This window comes from Bombina bombina, chromosome 2 (genome assembly GCF_027579735.1).
Source record: "Bombina bombina isolate aBomBom1 chromosome 2, aBomBom1.pri, whole genome shotgun sequence".
NCBI lineage: Eukaryota > Metazoa > Chordata > Amphibia > Anura > Bombinatoridae > Bombina > Bombina bombina.
Genome location: NC_069500.1, coordinates 910,237,268 through 910,263,910, shown reverse-complemented (window position 1 = coordinate 910,263,910; position 26,643 = coordinate 910,237,268). Strand labels below are relative to the sequence as shown.

Here is a 26,643-nt window from a genome sequence, read left to right as displayed (position 1 = left end):
TAGGAAAAACATCAGTACACACCGGCACCGCATAGTATCTATCCAGCCTACATAATTTCTCTGGAATTGCAACTGTGTTACAGTCATTCAGAGCAGCTAATACCTCCCCAAGCAATACACAGAGGTTCTCAAGCTTAAATTTAAAAATTAGAAATCTCTGAATCAGGTTTCCCCGAGTCACAGATGTCACTCACAGACTGAAGCTCTCCGTCCTCATGTTCTGCATACTGTGACGCAGTATCAGACATGGCTCTAACAGCATTTGCGCGCTCTGTATCTCTCCTAACCCCAGAGCTATCGCGCTTGCCTCTTAATTCAAGCAATCTAGATAATACCTCTGACAGGGTATTATTCATGATTGCAGCCATGTCCTGCAAGGTAATCGCTATGGGCGTCCCTGATGTAATTGGCGTCCCTGATGTAATTGGCGCCATATTAGCGTGCGTCCCCTGAGCGGGAGGCGAAGGGTCTGACACGTGGGGAGAGTTAGTCGGCATAACTTCCCCCTCGACAGAACCCTCTGGTGATAATTCTTTTATAGATAAAGACTGATCTTTACTGTTTAAGGTGAAATCAATACATTTAGTACACATTCTCCTATGGGGCTCCACCATGGCTTTCAAACATAATGAACAAGTAGGTTCCTCTGTGTCAGACATGTTTAAACAGACTAGCAATGAGACTACCAAGCTTTGAAAACACTTTAAAACAAGTTTACAAGTAATATAAAAAACGTTACTGCGCCTTTAAGAAACACAAATTTTCCCAAATTTTGAAATAACAGTGAAAAAACATAATTTATGCTTACCTGATAAATTCCTTTCTTCTGTTGTGTGATCAGTCCACGGGTCATCATTACTTCTGGGATATAACTCCTCCCCAACAGGAAATGCAAGAGGATTCACCCAGCAGAGCTGCATATAGCTCCTCCCCTCTACGTCACTCCCAGTCATTCGACCAAGAATCAACGAGAAAGGAGAAACCAAGGGTGAAGTGGTGACTGGAGTATAATTTAAAAGATATTTACCTGCCTTAAAACAGGGCGGGCCGTGGACTGATCACACAACAGAAGAAAGGAATTTATCAGGTAAGCATAAATTATGTTTTCTTCTGTTATGTGTGATCAGTCCACGGGTCATCATTACTTCTGGGATACCAATACCAAAGCAAAAGTACACGGATGACGGGAGGGATAGGCAGGCTCATTATACAGAAGGAACCACTGCCTGAAGAACCTTTCTCCCAAAAATAGCCTCCGAAGAAGCAAAAGTGTCAAATTTGTAAAATTTGGAAAAAGTATGAAGCGAAGACCAAGTTGCAGCCTTGCAAATCTGTTCAACAGAGGCCTCATTCTTAAAGGCCCAAGTGGAAGCCACAGCTCTAGTAGAATGAGCTGTAATTCTTTCAGGAGGCTGCTGTCCAGCAGTCTCATAGGCTAAACGAATTATGCTACGAAGCCAGAAGGAGAGAGAGGTAGCCGAAGCCTTATGACCTCTCCTCTGACCAGAGTACACGACAAACAGGGAAGACGTTTGTCGAAAATCCTTAGTTGCCTGCAAGTAGAACTTGAGGGCACGAACTACATCCAGATTGTGTAGAAGACGTTCCTTCTTTGAAGAAGGATTTGGACACAAGGATGGAACAACAATCTCTTGATTGATATTCCTGTTAGTGACTACCTTAGGTAAGAACCCAGGTTTAGTACGCAGAACTACCTTGTCTGAGTGAAAAATCAGATAAGGAGAATCACAATGTAAGGCTGATAACTCAGAGACTCTTCGAGCCGAGGAAATAGCCATTAAAAACAGAACTTTCCAAGATAACAATTTTATATCAATGGAATGAAGGGGTTCAAACGGAACACCCTGTAAAACGTTAAGAACTAAGTTTAAACTCCATGGCGGAGCAACAGTTTTAAACACAGGCTTGATCCTAGCTAAAGCCTGACAAAAGGCCTGGACGTCTGGATTTTCTGACAGACGCCTGTGTAACAAGATGGACAGAGCTGAGATCTGTCCCTTTAATGAGCTAGCCGATAAACCCTTTTGTAAACCTTCTTGTAGAAAGGACAATATCCTAGGAATCCTAACCTTACTCCAGGAGTAACCTTTGGATTCGCACCAGTATAGGTATTTACGCCATATCTTATGGTAAATCCTTCTGGTAACAGGCTTCCTAGCCTGTATCAGGGTATCAATAACCGACTCAGAAAAACCACGTTTTGATAAAATCAAGCGTTCAATTTCCAAGCAGTCAGCTTCAGAGAAGTTAGATTTTGATGTTTGAATGGACCCTGTATCAGAAGGTCCTGTCTTAGAGGTAGAGACCAAGGCGGACAGGATGACATGTCCACTAGATCTGCATACCAAGTCCTGCGTGGCCATGCAGGCGCTATTAGAATCACTGATGCTCTCTCCTGTTTGATTTTGGCAATCAATCGAGGAAGCAGCGGGAAGGGTGGAAACACATAAGCCATCCCGAAGTTCCAAGGTGCTGTCAAGGCATCTATCAGAACCGCTCCCGGATCCCTGGATCTGGACCCGTAGCGAGGAAGTTTGGCGTTCTGGCGAGACGCCATGAGATCTATCTCTGGTTTGCCCCAACGTCGAAGTATTTGGGCAAAGACCTCCGGATGAAGTTCCCACTCCCCCGGATGAAAAGTCTGGCGACTCAAGAAATCCGCCTCCCAGTTCTCCACTCCCGGGATGTGGATTGCTGACAGGTGGCAAGAGTGAGACTCTGCCCAGCGAATTATCTTTGATACTTCCATCATTGCTAGGGAGCTTCTTGTCCCTCCTTGATGGTTGATGTAAGCTACAGTCGTGATGTTGTCCGACTGAAACCTGATGAACCCCCGAGTTTTTAACTGGGGCCAAGCCAGAAGGGCATGGAGAACTGCTCTTAATTCCAGAATGTTTATTGGCAGGAGACTTTCCTCCTGATTCCATTGTCCCTGAGCCTTCAGAGAATTCCAGACAGCGCCCCAACCTAGTAGGCTGGCGTCTGTTGTTACAATTGTCCAGTCCGGCCTGCTGAATGGCATCCCCCTGGACAGATGTGGCCGAGAAAGCCACCATAGAAGAGAGTTTCTGGTCTCTTGATCCAGATTCAGAGTAGGGGACAAGTCTGAGTAATCCCCATTCCACTGACTCAGCATGCACAATTGCAGCGGTCTGAGATGTAGACGTGCAAAGGGTACTATGTCCATTGCTGCTACCATTAAGCCGATCACCTCCATGCATTGAGCTACTGACGGGAGTTGAATGGAATGAAGGACACGGCATGCATTTAGAAGCTTTGTTAATCTGTCTTCTGTCAGATAAATCTTCATTTCTACAGAATCTATAAGAGTCCCCAAGAATGGAACTCTTGTGAGAGGAAAAAGAGAACTCTTCTTTTCGTTCACTTTCCATCCATGCGACCTTAGAAATGCCAGAACTAACTCTGTATGAGACTTGGCAGTTTGAAAGCTTGAAGCTTGTATCAGAATGTCGTCTAGGTACGGAGCTACCGAAATTCCTCGCGGTCTTAGTACCACCAGAAGGGCACCCAGAACCTTTGTGAAGATTCTTGGAGCCGTAGCCAATCCGAATGGAAGAGCTACAAACTGGTAATGCCTGTCTAAGAAGGCAAACCTTAGATACCGGTAATGATCTTTGTGAATCGGTATGTGAAGGTAAGCATCCTTTAAATCCACTGTGGTCATGTACTGACCCTTTTGGATCATGGGTAAGATTGTCCGAATAGTTTCCATTTTGAACGATGGAACTCTTAGGAATTTGTTTAGGATCTTTAAATCCAAGATTGGCCTGAAAGTTCCCTCTTTTTTGGGAACCACAAACAGGTTTGAGTAAAACCCTTGTCCTTGTTCCGACCGCGGAACCGGATGGATCACTCCCATTAATAACAGATCTTGTACACAGCGTAGAAACGCTTCTTTCTTTATCTGGTTTGTTGACAACCTTGACAGATGAAATCTCCCTCTTGGGGGAGAGAATTTGAAGTCTAGAAGGTATCCCTGAGATATGATCTCTAGCGCCCAGGGATCCTGAACATCTCTTGCCCAAGCCTGGGCGAAGAGAGAGAGTCTGCCCCCCACTAGATCCGGTCCCGGATCGGGGGCCCTCGGTTCATGCTGTCTTTGGGGCAGCAGCAGGTTTCCTGGCCTGCTTGCCCTTGTTCCAGGACTGGTTAGGTTTCCAGCCTTGTCTGTAACGAGCAACAGCTCCTTCCTGTTTTGGTGCAGTGGAAGTTGATGCTGCTCCTGCTTTGAAATTCCGAAAGGGACGAAAATTAGACTGTCTAGCCTTAGCTTTGGCTTTGTCTTGAGGCAGGGCGTGGCCCTTACCTCCTGTAATGTCAGCGATAATTTCTTTCAAACCGGGCCCAAATAAAGTTTGCCCCTTGAAAGGTATATTAAGTAATTTGGACTTAGAAGTTACATCAGCTGACCAGGATTTTAGCCACAGCGCCCTACGTGCCTGAATGGCGAATCCTGAGTTCTTAGCCGTAAGTTTGGTTAAATGTACTACGGCCTCCGAAATGAATGAATTAGCTAGTTTAAGGACTCTAAGCCTGTCCGTAATGTCGTCCAGCGTAGCTGAACTAAGGTTCTCTTCCAGAGACTCAATCCAAAATGCTGCCGCAGCCGTAATCGGCGCGATGCATGCAAGGGGTTGCAATATAAAACCTTGTTGAACAAACATTTTCTTAAGGTAACCCTCTAATTTTTTATCCATTGGATCTGAAAAAGCACAGCTATCCTCCACCGGGATAGTGGTACGCTTAGCTAAAGTAGAAACTGCTCCCTCCACCTTAGGGACCGTTTGCCATAAGTCCCGTGTGGTGGCGTCTATTGGAAACATCTTTCTAAATATTGGAGGGGGTGAGAACGGCACACCGGGTCTATCCCACTCCTTAGTAACAATTTCAGTTAGTCTCTTAGGTATAGGAAAAACGTCAGTACTCGCCGGTACCGCAAAGTATTTATCCAACCTACACAATTTTTCTGGTATTGCAACAGTGTTACAATCATTAAGAGCCGCTAAAACCTCCCCTAGTAATACACGGAGGTTCTCCAATTTAAATTTAAAATTTGAAATATCTGAATCCAATCTGTTTGGATCAGAACCATCACCCACAGAATGAAGCTCTCCGTCCTCATGTTCTGCAAGCTGTGACGCAGTATCAGACATGGCCCTAGTATTATCAGCGCACTCTGTTCTCACCCCAGAGTGATCACGCTTGCCTCTTAGTTCTGGTAATTTAGCCAAAACTTCAGTCATAACAGTAGCCATATCTTGTAATGTTATCTGTAATGGCCGCCCAGATGTACTAGGCGCCATAATATCACGCACCTCCCGGGCGGGAGATGCAGGTACTGACACGTGAGGCGAGTTAGTCGGCATAACTCTCCCCTCGCTGTTTGGTGAAATTTGTTCAATTTGTACAGATTGGCTTTTATTTAAAGTAGCATCAATACAGTTAGTACATAAATTTCTATTGGGCTCCACCTTGGCATTGGAACAAATGACACAGATATCTTCCTCTGAATCAGACATGTTTAACACACTAGCAATAAACTTGCAACTTGGTTACAATCTTATTTAACAAAAACGTACTGTGCCTCAAAGAAGCACTACACGATTAAATGACAGTTGAAATAATGAACTGAAAGACAGTTATAGCATCAATCCTTAAAAACAACACAACTTTTAGCAAAGGTTTGTTCCCATTAGTAAAGTAACAATAATTAAATTTGAAACATAAAAATTACAGAGCAACGTTTTTTAATCACAGTCAATATATAAGTCTCACAGCTCTGCTGAGAGAATCTACCTCCCTCCAAAGAAGTTTGAAGACCCCTGAGATCTGTTAGAGATGAACCGGATCATGCAGGAAATACAAGAGTAACTGACTGGAATTTTTTGATGCGTAGCAAAGAGCGCCAAAAACGGCCCCTCCCCCTCACACACAGCAGTGAGAGAGAAACGAAACTGTCACAATTAAAACAAGCAACTGCCAAGTGGAAAAATAATGCCCAAATATTTATTCACTCAGTACCTCAGAAAATGCAAACGATTCTACATTCCAGCAAAAACGTTTAACATAATAAATACCTATTAAAAGGTTTAATGTACTTTTAACAGAGTAATTCCGGTGAAATACCATCCCCAGAATACTGAAGTGTAGAGTATACATACATGTCATTATAACGGTATGGCAGGATTTTCTCATCAATTCCATTCAGAAAATAAAAACTGCTACATACCTCAATGCAGATTCATCTGCCCGCTGTCCCCTGATCTGAAGCTTTTACCTCCCTCAGATGGCCGAGAAACAGCAATATGATCTTAACTACTCCGGTTAAAATCATAGTAAAAACTCTGGTAGATTCTTCTTCAAACTCTGCCAGAGAGGCAATAACACGCTCCGGTGCTATTGTAAAATAACAAACTTTTGATTGAAGTTATAAAAACTAAGTATAATCACCATAGTCCTCTCACACATCCTATCTAGTTGCTGGGTGCAAGAGAATGACTGGGAGTGACGTAGAGGGGAGGAGCTATATGCAGCTCTGCTGGGTGAATCCTCTTGCATTTCCTGTTGGGGAGGAGTTATATCCCAGAAGTAATGATGACCCGTGGACTGATCACACATAACAGAAGAAAATGCAGTTACACTAACGAAATTTTTACAGTGTATGTAATAAGTTAGCAGAGCATTGCACCCACTTGCAAATGGATGATTAACCCCTTAATACCAAAAACGGAATAACAAATGACAAAAACGTTTTTTAAACAGTCACAACTGCCACAGCTCTACTGTGGATTTTTACCTCCCTCAATACGACTTTTGAAGCCTTTTGAGCCCTTCAGAGAAGTCCTGGATCATGCAGGAAGAAGCTGGATGTCTGTGTCTGTAATTTTTGCTGTGCAAAAAAAACGCCAAAATAGGCCCCTCCCACTCATATTACAACAGTGGGAAGCCTCAGGGAACTGTTTCTAGGCAAAATTCAAGCCAGCCATGTGGAAAAAACTAGGCCCCAATAAGTTTTATCACCAAACATGTGTAAAAAACGATTAAACATGCCAGCAAACGTTTTAAAATACACTTTTATAAGAGTATGTATCTCTATTAATAAGCCTGATACCAGTCGCTATCACTGCATTTAAGGCTTTACTTACATTACTTCGGTATCAGCAGCATTTTCTAGCAAATTCCATCCATAGAAAAATATTTTAACTGCACATACCTTATTGCAGGAAAACCTGCACGCTATTCCCCCTCTGAAGTTACCTCACTCCTCAGAATATGTGAGAACAGCAAAGGATCTTAGTTACTTCTGCTAAGATCATAGAAAACGCAGGCAGATTCTTCTTCTAAATACTGCCTGAGATAAACAGTACACTCCGGTACCATTTAAAAATAACAAACTTTTGATTGAAGAAATAAACTAAGTATAAAACACCACAGTCCTCTTACGACCTCCATCTTAGTTGAGAGTTGCAAGAGAATGACTGGATATGGCAGTGAGGGGAGGAGCTATATAGCAGCTATGCTGTGGGTGATCCTCTTGCAACTTCCTGTTGGGAAGGAGAATATCCCACAAGTAATGGATGATCCGTGGACTGGATACACTTAACAAGAGAAACTTACCTTTTAATCTTCACAGCAGCTCCAGCTTCCTCCACCCGTTGCAAAGCCTCTTCCTGGGTCTAAAATGAGGAATCCGGCTTCCTCCAATCACAGAGTTGAATCAGACACTGATTCCCCCGGGGGGGGGAAGCTGTGATTGGAGGATGACTTATCCATCATTTCTGACATCAGAAATGGCTTGCGACGAGTGGAGAAAGCTGGAGCTGCTGTGAAGATTAAAAGGTAAGTTTTTTTTCACAACAGGAGTGAAACGTAAATTTTGATGAATTAAAGTGCCCCTGTTTTTAATCGAATTTTTAAAAACCGTGCACTTTAGCACCAAAATTTACATTCACTTTAAACTAGAATAGATGAGGGGGCTTAGATTTCTGTATTTTTATAGAGACATTTGGTAATATTCTCAGCATGTTTTTCTAGAAAATGGGAACCTTAGATAGGCATTATTGAGTCAAGTCTGCTGTCAAAAGTTTCAAATCAAAATTAGTTGAGATGGGGGAAGACAGAAAAGCCACTGTCCAGCTGTATGATGGGAAAATTCTAAATTAAATTCACTGGTCAATCGTGGCTTTTTATATTGGTGTATAACAGAAGTGTCTCCCAGCTACTAGATATTGAAACTATAGTTCCCATGGTTGCAAGTTTCTCACTACTACCAGAATGTGTTATATAAAGATACATTTTATTATGGACAAGCAGTCTCCTACATGGTATTCACTGAAAGGAATATTCAAACTCAGTTCAAGTGGTTCTATACCAAGCTCTCTTAAAGGGACATAATGCTAGATAGAATGATAAATTTAAAGAAAAGATTATTCTGAGAATAACAACAACATGTAGATTTATTTTTTAAAGTTTCATTAACTGTTTAAAGTGAAAAAGTCAACCATAGCGTTTTTGAAATGCTAGGGTTGACTTTTGAAGCAAATAAAGGGCACTTTCATTCATAAAGTATAAGATACTTCATGCAGAAAGTGCCTTTATGCGTTTCAACCGTTCGCCGTTCTTAGCTGCTACGTCAGCCAACGTCCAATTTTTTTTTTACCTCTTAGCCAATAGCAGTGTGGTAAATTGGGTTTGGCGGCCATGAGAGACGGATTTACTGCACAGCTATTGGCTAAGAGGTGAAAACGTCACCTCTTAGCAAAATATTGTTTTGCCGTGGGCTGCTGTAGCAGCTAAGAACAGCAAACGGTTGAAACGAATAAAGGCACTTTCCGCATAACGTATCTTATACTTCATGAATGAAAGTGCCCTTTGCTTCAACAGTCAACCCTAGCGTTTCAAATCGCTATGGTTGACTTTCACTTTAAATATTGACAAAATAAGTTTAAAGTTTCAGTGTCTATAAAAAAATAGGAGCTGCCATGTTGTAACTTAGGTTACCTTCTCTGCTGTGTCCAATTAGGGACAGTTATAAATAGGTCACTAGAATATGCAGCCAATGGCTGTGTGGAATATATCAGTATTCTGCACTTCCATTTCTAACAGCATCTGAAAAGCTCACAATTTCAGAATGGAATTACAAGACAATTTTTTATTCTTTTTTTTTTTTAGGCCAAGATGTACAAGTTAACATAGTAACTAAACAATGTGGGGCAGGAACACGTTCACCAGCCACCATAACGCACATAAAAGCAGGATTTCCTGCCATGTCCTGAAAACATAGCCAGCAGAATTATCAGCATACAGCTTACTTGTCACATGGATAAAAAAAAAAATATTAATGCTAAAATACTTGATGTAAATAGCAATAAATAAATCATGTGTTCATAAACTGTTAAAGGGAAATTACATTTTATGCTGCTAGCTATAAATACTGATAGAAAGCACACAGGCCAAAACAGAAAACTCCTCTGGAATGTTATTCCCAAACCTTAAAAAGAGACAGTTTGCCCAAAAACTTTCTATCCTTAATTTGTTCCCAATTATCCATTTTACCTGCTGGAGTATATTAAATTGTTTACAAATAGCTCCTTAACATTTATATTGCCCTTTGAAATAGCTGATTTAGCCTGTAGTATCCCTACCTATAATGAAAGTTTCTATACCTAGGTATAGGCTATTGAGAACCTATGTAAATACAGCCAGCAGAAGTAATAACATTCACAGTGGGAGGTGGAAGAGATAAAGCTCTAAAATGTTCATTTTCAATTGTTCTAAGTATTGTACAGAGACAGAGATAAGAAAAGGAAGCATTTGTGTGATAACGAGATCTGATCTGTCAGCAAGTCAAGCCGATTTTGATGGGCTGTGGTTTCAAAAAGCAAATCCAGCTATTTCTTTTTCAAAAAGAAGAAGCATAAATTAGCAATTTCTCATACATTTTATACGCTGCAGCTTGCATAACAAGTCATGGAGAACAAATTCAGGGGAAAAAAAACAAAACTATCTTACAGTAAACTGTCCCTTTAAGGCTAGAAAAACAGAATTTATGCTTACCTGATAAATTACTTTCTCCAACGGTGTGTCCGGTCCACGGCGTCATCCATTACTTGTGGGAAATGTTCTCCCCCACGGGGAAAGGCAAGGAGAGCACACAGCAAGAGCTGTCCATATAGCTCCCCCTCTGGCTCCGCCCCCCAGTCATTCGACCGATGGTTAGGAGAAAAAGGAGAAACCATAGGGTGCCATGGTGACTGTAGTGTATAAAGAAAAATTTTTTCAACCTGATTAAAAAAACCAGGGCGGGCCGTGGACCGGACACACCGTTGGAGAAAGTAATTTATCAGGTAAGCATAAATTCTGTTTTCTCCAACATTGGTGTGTCCGGTCCACGGCGTCATCCATTACTTGTGGGAACCAATACCAAAGCTTTAGGACACGGATGAAGGGAGGGAGCAAATCAGGTTACCTAAACAGAAGGCACCACGGCTTGCAAAACCTTTCTCCCAAAAACAGCCTCCGAAGAAGCAAAAATATCAAATTTGTAGAATTTGGCAAAAGTGTGCAGAGAAGACCAAGTCGCTGCCTTACATATCTGGTCAACAGAAGCCTCGTTCTTATAGGCCCATGTGGAAGCCACAGCCCTAGTAGAGTGAGCTGTGATACGGTCAGGAGGCTGCCGTCCGGCAGTCTCATAAGCCAAGCGGATAATGCTTTTCAGCCAGAAAGAGAGAGAGGTAGCAGTAGCTTTTTGACCTCTCCTCTTACCAGAGTAAACGACAAACAAGGATGAGGTTTGTCTAAAATCTTTTGTTGCTTCTAAATAGAACTTTAAAGCATGAACAACATCTAAATTGTGTAATAAACGTTCCTTCTTTGAAACTGGATTCGGACACAAAGAAGGAACAACTATTTCCTGGTTGATGTTCTCGTTGGAAACAACTTTTGGAAGAAAACCAGGCTTAGTACGCAAAACAACCTTATCTGAATGGAACACCAGATAGGGTGGATCACACTGCAAAGCAGATAATTCAGAAACTCTTCTAGCAGAAGAAATAGCAACCAAAAACAGAACTTTCCAAGATAGTAACTTAATATCTATGGAATGTAAAGGTTCAAACGGAACCCCTTGAAGAACTGAAAGAACTAAATTTAGACTCCAAGGAGGAGTCATGGGTCTGTAAACAGGCTTGATTCTAACCAAAGCCTGAACAAAAGCTTGTACATCTGGCAAAGCTGCCAGTCGTTTGTGCAACAAGACGGATAATGCAGAAATCTGTCCTTTTAGAGAACTAGCTGACAATCCTTTATCCAAACCTTCTTGGAGAAAGGAGAGAATCTTTGGAATTTTAATCTTACTCCAGGAGAATCCTTTGGATTCACACCAACAGATATATTTTTTCCATATTTTATGGTAAATCCTTCTAGTCACAGGTTTTCTGGCTTGGACCAGAGTATCAATCACAGAATTTGAAAACCCACGCTTGGATAAAATCAAGCGTTCAATTTCCAAGCAGTCAGCTGCAGAGAAACTAGATTGGGATGTTCGAATGGACCTTGTACTAGAAGGTCCTGTCTCAAAGGTAGCTTCCATGGTGGAGCCGATGACATATTCACCAGGTCTGCATACCAAGTCCTGCGTGGCCACGCAGGAGCTATCAGAATCACCGAGGCCTTCTCCTGTTTGATCCTGGCTATGAGCCTGGGGAGGAGAGGAAACGGTGGAAACACATATGCTAGGTTGAACGACCAAGGCGCCACTAATGCATCCACTAGAGTCGCCTTGGGATCCCTGGATCTGGACCCGTAGCAAGGAATCTTGAAGTTCTGACGGACGCCATTAGATCCATGTCTGGAATGCCCCATAATTGGGTTAACTGAGCAAAGACCTCCGGATGGAGTTCCCACTCCCCCGGATGGAAAGTCTGACGACTCAAATAGTCCGCCTCCCAGTTGTCTACTCCTGGGATGTGAATAGCAGATAGATGGCAGGAGTGATTCTCTGCCCATTGGATTATCTTGGTTACTTCCTTCATCGCTAGAGAACTCTTTGTTCCCCCCTGATGATTGATGTACGCAACAGTCGTTATGTTGTCCGACTGAAATCTTATGAACCTGGCTTCCGCTAGCTGAGGCCAAGCCAGGAGCGCATTGAATATAGCTCTTAGTTCCAAAATGTTTATCGGGAGAAGCGACTCTTCCCGCGACCATAGGCCCTGAGCTTTCAGAGAGTCCCAGACCGCGCCCCACCCAAGAGGCTGGCGTCGGTCGTGACGATGACCCACTCCGGTCTGCGGAAACTCATTCCCTGAGACAGGTGATCCTGGGTCAACCACCAGAGAAGTGAGTCCCTGGTTACCTGGTCTACTTGAATTTGGGGAGACAAGTCTGTATAGTCCCCATTCCACTGATTGAGCATGCACAGCTGTAATGGTCTTAGATGAATTCGAGCAAAAGGAACCACATCCATTGCTGCGACCATTAGTCCTATTACTTCCATGCATTGAGCTATGGAGGGTTGAGGAATAGAGTGAAGAACTCGACAAGCTTTTAGAAGCTTTGTCTGACGTCTGTGAGAAAGATCTTCATTTCCACAGAATTCCCAGAAAAGGAACCCTTGTGGACGGTGACAGTGAACTTTTTTCTATGTTCACTTTCCACCCGTGAGATCTGAGAAAAGCCAACACAATGTCTGTATGAGCCCTCGCTTTGGAAAGAGACGACGCTTGGATTAGGATGTCGTCTAGATAAGGTGCTACAGCGATGCCCCTCGGTCTTAGGACCGCTAGAAGGGACCCTAGCACCTTTGTGAAAATTCTGGGAGCGGTGGCTAAACCGAATGGAAGAGCCAAAAACTGGTAATGTTTGTCCAGAAAGGCGAACCTCAGGAACTGATGATGAGATTTGTGGATTGGGATATGCAGATACGCATCCTTCAGATCCACGGTAGTCATCTGAGGAACTTGTTTAATATCTTTAAATCCAGAATTGGCCTGAAAGTTCCCTCTTTTTTGGGAACCACAAACAGGTTTGAGTAAAACCCTAGACCTTGTTCCCCGGAGGGGACTGGGTTTATCACTCCCATCTTTGTCTGAAGATAAGCGAGACAGGTGGAACCTTCCCTTTGGAGGAAGTCCCTTGAATTCTAACAGGTATCCCTTGGAAACTATCTCTAGTGCCCAGGGATCCAGAACATCTCTTGCCCAAGCCTGAGCGAAGAGAGATAGTCTGCCCCCTACCAGATCCGGTCCCGGATCGGGGGCTACCCCTTCATGCTGTCTTGGTAGCAGCAGCAGGTTTCTTGGTTTGTTTACCCTTGTTCCAGCCTTGCATGGGCTTCCAAGCGGGTTTGGGCTGGGCCGCGTTACCTTCTTGTCTAGCGGCAGTGGAGTTATTAGCCGGTCCGTTCCTGAAATTGCGAAAGGAACGAAAATTAGACTTGTTCTTAGCCTTAAAAGGCCTATCCTGTGGGAGGGCATGGCCCTTACCCCCAGTGATGTCTGAAATAATTTCCTTCAATTCCGGCCCAAAAAGGGTCTTACCCTTGAAAGGAATATTCAGTAACTTAGTCTTGGACGACACGTCTGCAGACCAGGATTTTAGCCAAAGCGCCCTCCGCGCTACTATAGCAAAACCTGAGTTTTTCACCGCCAATTTCGTTATTTGAAAGGCGGCATCCAATATAAAGGAATTAGCTAACTTTAATGCGTGAATTCTGTCCATGACTTCTTCATAGGAAGTCTCTTTCTGGAGCGACCTTTCTAGTTCTTCGAACCAAAAGGACGCAGCTGAAGTGACAGTAATAACACACGTAGCTGGTTGAAGGATGAACCCTTGCTGAACAAAAATCTTTTTAAGCAATCCTTCCAATTTTTTATTCCATAGGATCTTTGAAAGCGCAGCTGTCCTCTATAGGAATAGTTGTGCGCTTCGCTAGTGTTGAAACAGCTCCCTCAACCTTCGGGACCGTTTGCCATGCGTCCCTTCTAGGGTCTACTATGGGAAACATTTTCTTAAATATAGGAGGTGGGGCAAAGGGTACACCTGGCTTCTCCCACTCCTTTTCCACTATGTTCGCTACCCTCTTAGGTATTGGAAAAGCGTTGTTGTGCACTGGGACCTCTAAAAATTTGTCCAATTTGCACAACTTCTCTGGTACTACCATGGAATCACAGTCATCCAGAGTAGCTAATACCTCCTTAAGCAAAGCGCGGAGATGTTCTAGCTTAAACTTAAATGCCACTAGATCAGGTTCTGCCTGTTGAGAAATTTTTCCTGAGTCTGAAATTTCACCCTCAGACAGCCCTTCCCTCACAGCCAATTCCGATTGATGTGAGGGTAAAATAGATAAGGCATCGTCAGCGTCTGATTGTTCATCCTTTTTATCTGTATTTAAAACTGAACAATCACGCTTTCTCTGAAAAACTGGCAGTTTGGATAAAAGATTTGCTATAGAATTATCCACTACTGCTGATAATTGTTGCATAGAAGAATAAAAAACTACAACTAACACCACAAACTCCTCACCATCCCCGTGGTGGATGCTACTTGTTCAGAGCGGCAAGGAGAATGACTGGGGGGCGGAGCCAGAGGGGGAGCTATATGGACAGCTCTTGCTGTGTGCTCTCCTTGCCTTTCCCTGTGGGGGAGAACATTTCCCACAAGTAATGGATGACGCCGTGGACCGGACACACCAATGTTGGAGAAAGAATCCATTTTGACAAAGATAAAAACCTTTTTGTATAAGGGAAGTACATCAATTGTGGTAATGTCCTGTTTTACTGGGAAGATGGAAAAGCCCAACTCAAATAATAATAAAAAAGTAGATACTAAGCTTTAAAGTTGTTACAGATTACCAGGGACACTGCACATTTTTTTGTTCATCCTAAAAATTCACATGAATTGAACAGAAAGGGCTATGCAAATGAGCTAAAATGAATCAATCCACTAGTAAGAGAAAGATAAAAGGAGAACCTCAAATAAAGCAGCAACCACAAAAACAAGGTAGAGGAAAGAGCGCAGATACAAGAACTGATTTGTTTTTTACTTTCTCTAATTATACACATTTGTACATGCACAACCTTCCTAAATTTAATTGACATCAAAAAAATGTACCTGTGCAACAGATGCTTGAGGGTTCCCCAACAGGTTTTTGAAGTTTCTCTTAGACACCCACTTGAGTTGATGGAAAAATGATGTGTTGTATGTGATTTGTCTGGAGAAAAAATTGGTTTTTACTTTCTCGCCCAGTGATAATTTCTGCAACTCGGCTTTTGTTTCACGATAGTAACCGGTGCCGACGAACTGTTCTGATAACTTTTCTACCACTGTTTGAACTCCACCATCATTTACCTCATTCAAATCTGCAAAAGAAAACAAGAATTAATGTTAAATCAGCACAAAAATGTAAAATGATTTCTGTAAAACCTTAGCAAAGCTTTACGAAGTTCAATATCTTCTTCTTAAATCCTTATGCTTTGTTATGTGCATCAGATTATAGGCTTCATATCCAATGTATTAAAATACAGAGTTCTCCACAGGACCTCTTTACTGGGTGCATCTGGCTAAAATTTTTGTAAAAAATAAGCCAACATTCTCTAATTTTAATTTTTTTTCAATGTTTAATGCTCAAATTACCATTATTATTATTATCATGTTAAATTATGCAACAAATGTGTGCTTTGGATAGCAAACAGTATAATAATAATAATAATAATAATAATAATACTTTATAATGCCACCGGGTTAGGAGAACAGTGAAAATATATGCAAAAATCAAATTTGCGCAACTTATTGTGGTAAAACAGTTCTGCCTTTTGTTGGCTGTGCAGAATACAGATGAATCTGAATTTAAAGGGATATGAAACCCAAAACTTTTCTTTTGTGATTGAGACAGAGGATACCAATTTAAAAAAAAATACTTTCCAATTTACCTCAAATTTGCTTCGTTCCCATGATATTCTGTGTTAGAGATACCTAGGGAGGATCTGGAGCACTACAAGGCAGGTTGGTGCTGCCATCTAGTGCTCTTGCAATGGGTAACCTTCTTGCAAAACTGTTGGCACATAGTGCTCCAGAAATGGGTCAGCTCCTAAGCATACGTCCCTGCTTTTCAACAAAAGATACCAAGATAATGAAGAATGAAACAAGTTAGATAATAGAAGGAAATTGGAAAGTTGTTTAAAATTGCATGGTCTTTCTAAATAATGAAAGAAAAAAACATAATTTATGCTTACCTGATAAATTCCTTTCTTCTGTTGTGTGATCAGTCCACGGGTCATCATTACTTCTGGGATATAACTCCTCCCCAACAGGAAATGCAAGAGGATTCACCCAGCAGAGCTGCATATAGCTCCTCCCCTCTACGTCAGTCCCAGTCATTCGACCAAGAATCAACGAGAAAGGAGTAACCAGGGGTGAAGTGGTGACTGGAGTATAATTTTAAAAAATATTTACCTGCCTTAAAAACAGGGCGGGCCGTGGACTGATCACACAACAGAAGAAAGGAATTTATCAGGTAAGCATAAATTATGTTTTCTTCTGTTATGTGTGATCAGTCCACGGGTCATCATTACTTCTGGGATACCAATACCAAAGCAAAAGTACACGGATGACGGGAGGGATAGGCAGGCTCATTATACAGAAGGAACCACTGCCTGAAGAACCTTTCTCCCAAAAATAGCCTCCGAAGAAGCAAAAGTATCAAATTTGTAAAATTTGGAAAAAGTATGAAGCGAAGACCAAGTTGCAGCCTTGCAAATCTGTTCAACAGAGGCCTCATTCTTAAAGGCCCAAGTGGAAGCCACAGCTCTAGTGGAGTGGGCTGTAATTCTTTCAGGAGGCTGCTGACCAGCAGTCTCATAGGCTAAACGTATTATGCTACGAAGCCAAAAAGAGAGAGAGGTAGCAGAAGCTTTTTGACCTCTCCTCTGTCCAGAATAAACGACAAACAGGGAAGAAGATTGACGAAAATCTTTAGTTGCCTGCAAGTAGAACTTGAGGGCACGAACTACATCCAGATTGTGTAGAAGACGTTCCTTCTTTGAAGAAGGATTTGGACACAAGGATGGAACAACAATTTCTTGATTGATATTCCTGTTAGTAACTACCTTAGGTAAGAACCCAGGTTTAGTACGCAGAACTACCTTGTCTGAGTGAAAAATCAGATAAGGAGAATCACAATGTAATGCTGATAACTCAGAGACTCTTCGAGCCGAGGAAATAGCCATTAAAAACAGAACTTTCCAAGATAACAATTTTATATCAATGGAATGAAGGGGTTCAAACGGAACACCCTGTAAAACGTTAAGAACTAAGTTTAAACTCCATGGTGGAGCAACAGCTTTAAACACAGGCTTGATCCTAGCTAAAGCCTGACAAAAGGCCTGGACGTCTGGGTTTTCTGACAGACGCCTGTGTAACAAGATGGACAGAGCTGAAATCTGTCCCTTTAATGAACTAGCCGATAAACCCTTTTCTAAGCCTTCTTGTAGAAAGGACAAGATCCTAGGGATCCTAACCTTACTCCAGGAGTAACGTTTGGATTCACACCAGTATAGGTATTTACGCCATATTTTATGGTAAATCTTTCTGGTAACAGGCTTCCTAGCCTGTATCAGGGTATCAATAACCGACTCAGAAAAACCACGTTTTGATAAAATCAAGCGTTCAATTTCCAAGCAGTCAGCTTCAGAGAAGTTAGATTTTGATGTATGAACGGACCCTGTATCAGAAGGTCCTGTCTTAGAGGTAGAGACCAAGGCGGACAGGATGACATGTCCACTAGATCTGCATACCAAGTCCTGCGTGGCCATGCAGGTGCTATTAGAATCACTGATGCTCTCTCCTGTTTGATTTTGGCAATCAATCGAGGAAGCAGCGGGAAGGGTGGAAACACATAAGCCATCCCGAAGTTCCAAGGTGCTGTCAAAGCATCTATCAGAACCGCTCCCGGATCCCTGGATCTGGACCCGTAGTGAGGAAGCTTGGCGTTCTGGCGAGACGCCATGAGATCTATCTGTGGTTTGCCCCAACGTCGAAGTATTTGGGCAAAGACCTCCGGATGAAGTTCCCACTCCCCCGGATGAAAAGTCTGGCGACTCAAGAAATCCGCCTCCCAGTTCTCCACTCCCGGGATGTGGATTGCTGACAGGTGGCAAGAGTGAGACTCTGCCCATCGAATTATCTTTGATACTTCCATCATTGCTAGGGAGCTTTTTGTCCCTCCCTGATGGTTGATGTAAGCTACAGTCGTGATATTGTCCGACTGAAACCTGATGAACCCCCGAGTTGTTAATTGGGGCCAAGCCAGAAGGGCATTGAGAACTGCTCTCAATTCCAGAATGTTTATTGGAAGGAGACTCTCCTCCTGATTCCATAATCCCTGAGCCTTCAGAGAATTCCAGACAGCGCCCCAACCTAGAAGGCTGGCGTCTGTTGTTACAATTTTTTCCTCTACCCTTTCTGTAAAGAATTAAAGATCCTTGAAGGAGTAACATACATTATCTGCCTTAAATTGGCCATTACCCTAGGACGCTACAGGATCACTCACAGCAAGCACTGAAGGATTACAATTACCAGCGTGCTCTCTACATTAATACTTGCTCTACTTACACCAGGAGAATCACTCTGCACAAAGTCACGGGACTTAATAAAAACAACGGACAACTCCACACATAGCAGAGACGGTAATTTAATGTGCCCTATATGAGAACAGTTGTGAATTATCCAATACGGACACATTTGAAGTTTAGGCTGCCAAATACTTAGCAACCTAACTTTTTCTCTTGCCATTTTTATCCTTTGCCAATATTACTTGAAATCAACACCCATTGTTTATGTATTTTATGTTTATGTCCTTTTACTATACTGTTTTAATCAGTGCCGGCACTATTGTTATATGATTATACGATTATTGTATAATAAATTTTTAAAGATTCACATAGTTATTATCTTTTTTAGACATATTTTTTATACATCACCATATTAGTATAGATATACCATATACAAATTGAGCTCTGTGCTTTCATTAGCGCTACCCTGCACCTTTTTTCCATGGCGTCTGTTGTTACAATTGTCCAGTCTGGCCTGCTGAATGGCATCCCCCTGGACAGGTGTGGCCGATGAAGCCACCATAGAAGAGAATTTCTGGTCTCTTGATTCAGATTCAGAGTAGGGGACAAATCTGAGTAATCCCCATTCCACTGACTTAGCATGCATAATTGCAGCGGTCTGAGGTGTAGGCGTGCAAAAGGTACTATGTCCATTGCCGCTACCATTAAGCCGATCACCTCCATGCATTGAGCTACTGACGGGTGTTGAATGGAATGAAGGACACGGCATGCATCTTGAAGCTTTGTTAACCTGTCCTCTGTCAGGTAAATCTTCATTTCTACAGAATCTATAAGAGTCCCCAAGAATGGAACTCTTGTGAGAGGAAAAAGAGAACTCTTCTTTTCGTTCACTTTCCATCCATGCGACCTTAGAAATGCCAGAACTAACTCTGTATGAGACTTGGCAGTTTGAAAGCTTGAAGCTTGTATTAGAATGTCGTCTAAGTACGGAGCTACCGAAATCCCTCGCGGTCTTAGTACCGCCAGGAGGGCACCTAGAATCTTTGTGAAGATTCTTGGGGCCGTAGCCAATCCGAATGGAAGAGCTACAAACTGGTAGTGCCTGTCTAGGAAGGCAAACCGTAGATACCGGTGATGATCTTTGTGGATCGGTATGTGAAGGTAAGCATCTTTTAAATCCACTGTGGTCATGTACTGACCCTTTTGGATCATGGGCAAGATTGTCCGAATAGTTTCCATTTTGAACGATGGAACTCTTAGGAATTTGTTTAGAATCTTTAAGTCTAAGATTGGTCTGAAAGTTCCCTCTTTTTTGGGAACCACAAACAGGTTTGAGTAGAACCCTTGTCCTTGTTCCGACCGCGGAACCGGATGGATCACTCCCATTAATAACAGATCTTGTACACAGCGTAGAAACGCTTCTTTCTTTATCTGGTTTGTTGACAATCTTGACAGATGAAATCTCCCTCTTGGGGGAGATAATTTGAAGTCTAGAAGGTATCCCTGAGATATGATCTCTAGCGCCCAGGGATCCTGAACATCTCTTGCCCAGGCCTGGGCGAAGAGAGAAAGTCTGCCCCCCACTAGATCCGGTCCCGGATCGGGGGCTCTCGGTTCATGCTGTCTTTGGGGCAGCAGCAGGTTTCCTGGCCTGTTTGCCCTTGTTCCAGGACTGGTTGGGCTTCCAGCCTTGCCTGTAACGAGCAACAGCTCCTTCCTGTTTTGGTGCAGTGGAGGTTGATGCTGCTCCTGTTTTGAAATTCCGAAAGGGACGAAAATTAGACTGTCTAGCCTTAGCTTTGGCTTTGTCTTGAGGTAGGGCGTGGCCCTTACCTCCTGTAATGTCAGCGATAATTTCTTTCAAACCGGGCCCAAATAAGGACTGCCCCTTGAAAGGTATATTAAGTAATTTGGACTTAGAAGTAACATCAGCTGACCAGGATTTTAGCCACAGTGCCCTACGTGCCTGTATGGCGAATCCTGAGTTCTTAGCCGTAAGTTTGGTTAAATGTACTACGGCCTCCGAAATGAATGAATTAGCCAGTTTAAGGACTCTAAGCCTGTCCATAATGTCGTCTAGCGTAGATGAACTAAGGTTCTCTTCCAGAGACTCAATCCAAAATGCTGCCGCGGCCGTAATCGGCGCGATACATGCAAGGGGTTGCAAAATAAAACCTTGTTGAACAAACATTTTCTTAAGGTAACCCTCTAATTTTTTATCCATTGGATCTGAAAAGGCACAGCTATCCTCCACCGGGATAGTGGTACGCTTAGCTAGAGTAGAAACTGCTCCCTCCACCTTAGGGACCGTTTGCCATAAGTCCCGCGTGGTGGCGTCTATTGGAAACATCTTTCTAAATATTGGAGGGGGTGAGAACGGCACACCGGGTCTATCCCACTCCTTAGCAACAATTTCAGTTAATCTCTTAGGTATAGGAAAAACGTCAGTACTCGCCGGTACCGCAAAGTATTTATCCAACCTACATAGTTTCTCTGGTATTGCAACGGTGTTACAATCATTGAGAGCTGCTAAGACCTCCCCTAGTAATACACGGAGGTTCTCCAATTTAAATTTAAAATTTGAAATATCTGAATCCAATCTGTTTGGATCAGAACCGTCACCCACAGAATGAAGCTCTCCGTCCTCATGCTCTGCAAGCTGTGACGCAGTATCAGACATGGCCCTAGTATTGTCAGCGCACTCTGTTCTCACCCCAGAGTGATCACGCTTGCCTCTTAGTTCTGGTAATTTAGACAAAACTTCAGTCATAACAGTAGCCATATCTTGTAATGTTATCTGTAATGGCCGCCCAGATGTACTAGGCGCCATAATATCATGCACCTCCCGGGCGGGAGATGCAGGTACTGCCGCGTGAGGCGAGTTAGTCGGCATAACTCTCCCCTCGCAGATTGGTGAAATTTGTTCACATTGTACAGATTGACTTTTATTTAAAGTAGCATCAATACAGTTAGTACATAAATTTCTATTGGGCTCCACCTTGGCATTGGAACAAATGACACAGATATCTTCCTCTGAGTCAGACATGTTTAACACACTAGCAATAACTTGCAACCTGGTTATAATCTTTTTTAGCAAAAACGTACTGTGCCTCAAAGAGGTACTTAAACGATTAAATGACAGTTGAGATAATGAACTGAGAAACAGTTATAGCATCAACTTTAAAACAACACAACTTTTAGCAAAGGTTTTGTTCCCATTAGTAAGATAACATAACTAAATTTGACATAAAAATTATTGAGTAACGTCTTTATCCACAGTCAATATAAAAAATTCTCACAGCTCTGCTGAGAGAATGTACCTCCCTTCAAGAAGTTTGAAGACCCCTGAGATCTGTCAGAGGTGAACCGGATCATGCAGGAAAAATAATAATAGCTGACTGGAAATTGTTGATGCGTAGCAAAGAGCGCCAAAAACGGCCCCTCCCTCTCACACACAGCAGTGAAGAGAAACGAAACTGTCACAATTTAAAACAAACTACTGCCAAGTGGAAAATAAAGCCCAAACATTTATTTACTCAGTACCTCAGCAATGTAAACGATTCTACATTCCAGCAAAAACGTTTACCATGATATAATACTTATTAAAAAGATTAGTGACCTTTAACAGAGTAGTTCCGGTGAAGTACCATTCCCAGAATACTGAAGTGTATACATACATGTCATTATAACGGTATAGCAGGATTTTCTCATCAATTCCATTCAGAAAATAAAAACTGCTACATACCTCAATGCAGATTCATCTGCCCCTGTCCCCTGATCTGAAGCTTTTACCTCCCTCAGATGGCCGAGAACAGCAATATGATCTTAACTACTCCGGTTAAAATCATAGTAAAAACTCTGGTAGATTCTTCCTCAAAGTCTGCCAGAGAAGTAATAACACGCTCCGGTGCTATTATAAAATAACAAACTTTTGATTGAAGTCATAAAAACTAAGTATAATCACCATAGTCCTCTCACACATCCTATCTAGTCGTTGGGTGCAAGAGAATGACTGGGACTGACGTAGAGGGGAGGAGCTATATGCAGCTCTGCTGGGTGAATCCTCTTGCATTTCCTGTTGGGGAGGAGTTATATCCCAGAAGTAATGATGACCCGTGGACTGATCACACATAACAGAAGAAAAATGGGTTTCATGTCCCTTTAAAATGAGCCAAACAGGCAATCAAAGCTTGTCAGTCATACCCAAATTTACAGTGTCCATTTTGTTCAGAGCTACAGCTGTTGAGTCTCCATTGATGACATCTAAAAAGAAGTCAGCCGGGTTGTTGTGTTCCTCACATTCATAACCTGCAAGAAAAAAAAAAAAGGAAAAAAACTAAGTTGGAGTCATTTTTTTGTCCTTATTGCACCATAACATTGAATCTCAATTTGAATTCAAGATGCAGTCATTTTGTAAAAGAAATGGTCGCTACTCTACTTTTTTATACCGCTGACCTTCAAGTGATGGTAAACCTTAACAAATCAAATGCCATATTTGTAATCTTTACCATTTCCTGACATTCCCTCTAATGTTTAAAATAAAAAGGCAACCCTGTAACTTTCCTCTGTGATCCATCATTATCCTTTCCTATGAGCAGCATATGACATGAATGAGCCACTGCCCTAATTTATCTAGGTGCTTATCTGTAGCCAGAAGTTAAGACTAAGAGTATAGAGAAAAATGTAATTTGTCAAAAAAATTAATACAAAATGAAGTAGTTTCTTTTCTACTACTATGCTATTTAATGAACATTAAACTATATTGTTTTAGTAAACTAGATGCCACTGCTTCGGCTCACGTGTTCATAAACTAATCGTGATGCAGAAATGTATTTCGTTTTTCCACAGACCAAATGATTGCCCCATGTTTCTGCTTGCTATATATCTTAATACACTTTCCTAAATTAGCATTAACTTACTCTTTAATCAAAACATTGTGAAAGTATTAAATATTCAGATAAGCAAAAGATTGCTGCCGTTACATTGGTGGGTGCTATATGCTTTATGATAAATCATATTGTTTCCCAATTGCTATCACTGGATAAAAACGTACCCAGCTCCGTGAAGTAATCCAGGGCAGACTGAGCGGGACCGTGGTATAACATTCTACCTCCCGCTAGCAAAGTCAAAGTATCAAACAGTCTGAAGATGGAATAACGAGGTTGGTGGATAGAGAAGATGATTGTCTTTCCTTGCCTGGACATTCTAATATAAAAGTTAAAAAAAATAATAAAAATAAAGAAAAAAATATCGTTTGCAGAGTAAATTTACCATTATATGAATACATAAATATTACACACACGATATTTGTGAAAATTATACAAAAAATTAGAACCCAGCTACTACCCAGGAGTAAAATTCTAGGATCCATGGCTACTTGTCTCCAGAGAGTTGTCGAGCACTACCACAGCATGAAATTTGGAGATGCTGATATCAGAAGAAAGTTTCCTGAACCCTCAGAAGCTTTATATTATTGGAATACCTTTTTAACAGCAACAGGACAGCGTTGGCAGTACTGGCATCCAAACCAGTGGTTGGCTCGTCTAAGAATAACACACCAGGGTCAGTGATCAGCTCCATGCCAATATTAGTTCTTTTTCTTTCTCCTCCAGACACTCCACGGATCAGCTGCGTGCCCACCTAAAGCAAGTACAAGCATGCAACATACATGTAAGACTATGCAGGGTACATGTTTGTCTCTTTGAATGCAAACACTTTCATACAAAAGAATATACTGCAACTGTATGTTCACAACTACACAACTTGTTCTTAGGCAGGAGATGGTGCTAGATTACTGGTGGTAAGCCATCCAGTTGGAGATGAGAATAAACATCATATAAATATTTCAGTAACGACACCAAACTGTACAGATCATTTTAGTATAAACCATAAGCTGTGTCCAAACAATAAAATGCCAACTCACAAAAGTTGTAGCACTCCTCTGTGCTAACAGAGGCAGGCTGGGCTATCACAGTTTCTTAGCGCACAGAAACATCTATAAGCTTGTTTAAACCAGTGTTTCTCAACCGCGGTCCTCAACTACTCCCAACAGGCCAGATTTTGACTTAAGCTGAACTAGAGCACAGGTGAAACAATTAGCTGATGGGTGAGAGCAGGTTAGTAACCATGGTTACTAATCATTTGATTATTTCACCTGTGCTCTAGTTCAGCTATAATGAAAATCTGGCCTGTTCAGGGTACTTGAGGACCACAGTTGAGAAACACTGGTCTAAACCATGTCTCTACAATGTCTTAATTGTCATTAGGTATCCTCTAGAGCAGACATCCTCAAAATTGGCCCTCCAGAGGTTTTGGAACTACATTTCCCATGATGCTCAGTCAGCTGATATGCAGGCTGAGCATCATGGGAACTGTAGTTCAAAAACCTCTGGAGGGCCAATTTTGAGGATGTCTGCTCTAGAGAGCCCCCTTTCCTTTTTCTTGCACAGGATGCATAACCCAAACAAGAGTCTTAAAGAGCAATAAAGAGAGAGAAAAAGAAAAAGCAGGATAGCTCCAAGGAAAGCAGCTTTCTACAATGAAGAAAATAAAAACCTGTGAGGGGTAGGTTAATGCACAGAAGGATGAGGGGGTTACAGGACTACAAGTGGATGGCTCCCTATTAACCAATTTGCCTGGAATCCTCTCTTTATGTACATGCATTAAAAAAAATATGTGAGAGAATAAAATGTTTAAAACAAAAACAAATGGTCCATATTTTATTTAAATCTTAAAAAACAGTTCATAGAATTTTAATCTCTAAGAACTCCCCATAGTGTTTAGTAGAGAATTTTATAGGGTAAAAAAATATTAAAACTCTATTTAAATAATCTCTATCCCAGAATGGTTTTAGTGTCATTTTTTTTTTTAAAGAAGCAAAAACAAAAAAACCTCTTGCTTCTTTACGGACATTGAATAAAAGCATGGAACAAACTGTTCTATGTACTGTAGTCTATAGATCATTAAATCACTTATGAACATTCTTTAGCATTCTGTGATGGGGAGATTAAAGCAACATTAAACCCAAAATCAATCTTTCATGATTCAGATAGAGCACACAATTTTAAATAACTTTCCAATTTACTTCTAATGTCAAGTTTTCTTTGTTTTCGTGTTATCCTTTGTTGAAAAATAGGGATGTAAGCGTAGGCGTGTGCACGTGTCTGCAGCACTATATGGCAGCAATAATGCAACAATTTTATACATTAGCAAGAGCACTAGATGGCAGCACTATTTCTTGTCATGTAGTGCTTCAGGCATGTGCACGCTACCAACCCGAGGTATCTCTTCAACAAAGAATAACATGAAATTGAAGCAAATTTGAGAATAGAAACACATTGGAAACTGTTTCAAACTGCATTCTCTATCTGAATAAAGAAAGAATGTTTGGGGGGGTTTATGTTACTTAAAAGGAAGGAGCCTAGAGGTACTGCTGAGTGTGATTTGAACAGTTCACATTTCTTTTAGAGAAACCAGGACTGAACTAGGGGGGAAAAGACATACACAGCAGTAGAAAGCTTTCGGTTGCGCCAGTTCCACAAACTGTGCAATCATTAGGACTTTAGGTATATATACTGCTGTAGGCACAGCAGCCAATCACAGACCGGCTGATCACATGTGCTGTATGCAGAATGATTGCCTGCAATAAATACAATAATGTGCACTATACTCATGAGGCTGTTGGAAAGTGATATTTATAATATTTAAAAATGTAAAGTTAAATTAGCTAAAGTATTTAAGAATGCTTTTGTTAAAAAAGTATTACATTTCATGCAAGTTTAAGGCTCATTTGCACTAATTTACAACCATTCCCAGCCCTTCTGTATAGCTTACCTTTGAGTCTGCTACCTTGGTCAATCCTAGCTCCTTGATGATTTGATTGATCCTCTCATCTTTGTCCTTTTGTCTCAATGATCTGGGCAATCGGAGAGCTGCAGAGAACTGCAAGTTTTCTCTTACTGTGAGGGTTCCCATTATAACATCATCCTAAAAACAGAAAAAAATGCTATTTAATAAATAATTTTTGTTA

The 26,643-nt window shown here is 41.7% G+C and overlaps 1 protein-coding gene across 3 annotated transcripts in view; it reads right to left on the bottom strand.

Moving 5' to 3' along the window:
* ABCG2 (ATP binding cassette subfamily G member 2 (Junior blood group)) overlaps window positions 1-26,643 on the bottom strand; it is a 409,410-nt gene that overhangs the window by 41,182 nt on the left and 341,585 nt on the right. For all 3 annotated transcript variants that reach the window (XM_053703301.1, XM_053703300.1, XM_053703302.1), the window contains 5 exons: window positions 26,448-26,600; window positions 24,097-24,254; window positions 23,668-23,819; window positions 22,818-22,922; window positions 15,157-15,404 (listed from right to left, as the gene is read on the bottom strand). In XM_053703301.1, coding sequence (XP_053559276.1) covers window positions 15,157-15,404; window positions 22,818-22,922; window positions 23,668-23,819; window positions 24,097-24,254; window positions 26,448-26,600 — 816 coding nt within the window. The remainder of the gene's footprint in view (window positions 1-15,156; window positions 15,405-22,817; window positions 22,923-23,667; window positions 23,820-24,096; window positions 24,255-26,447; window positions 26,601-26,643) is intronic.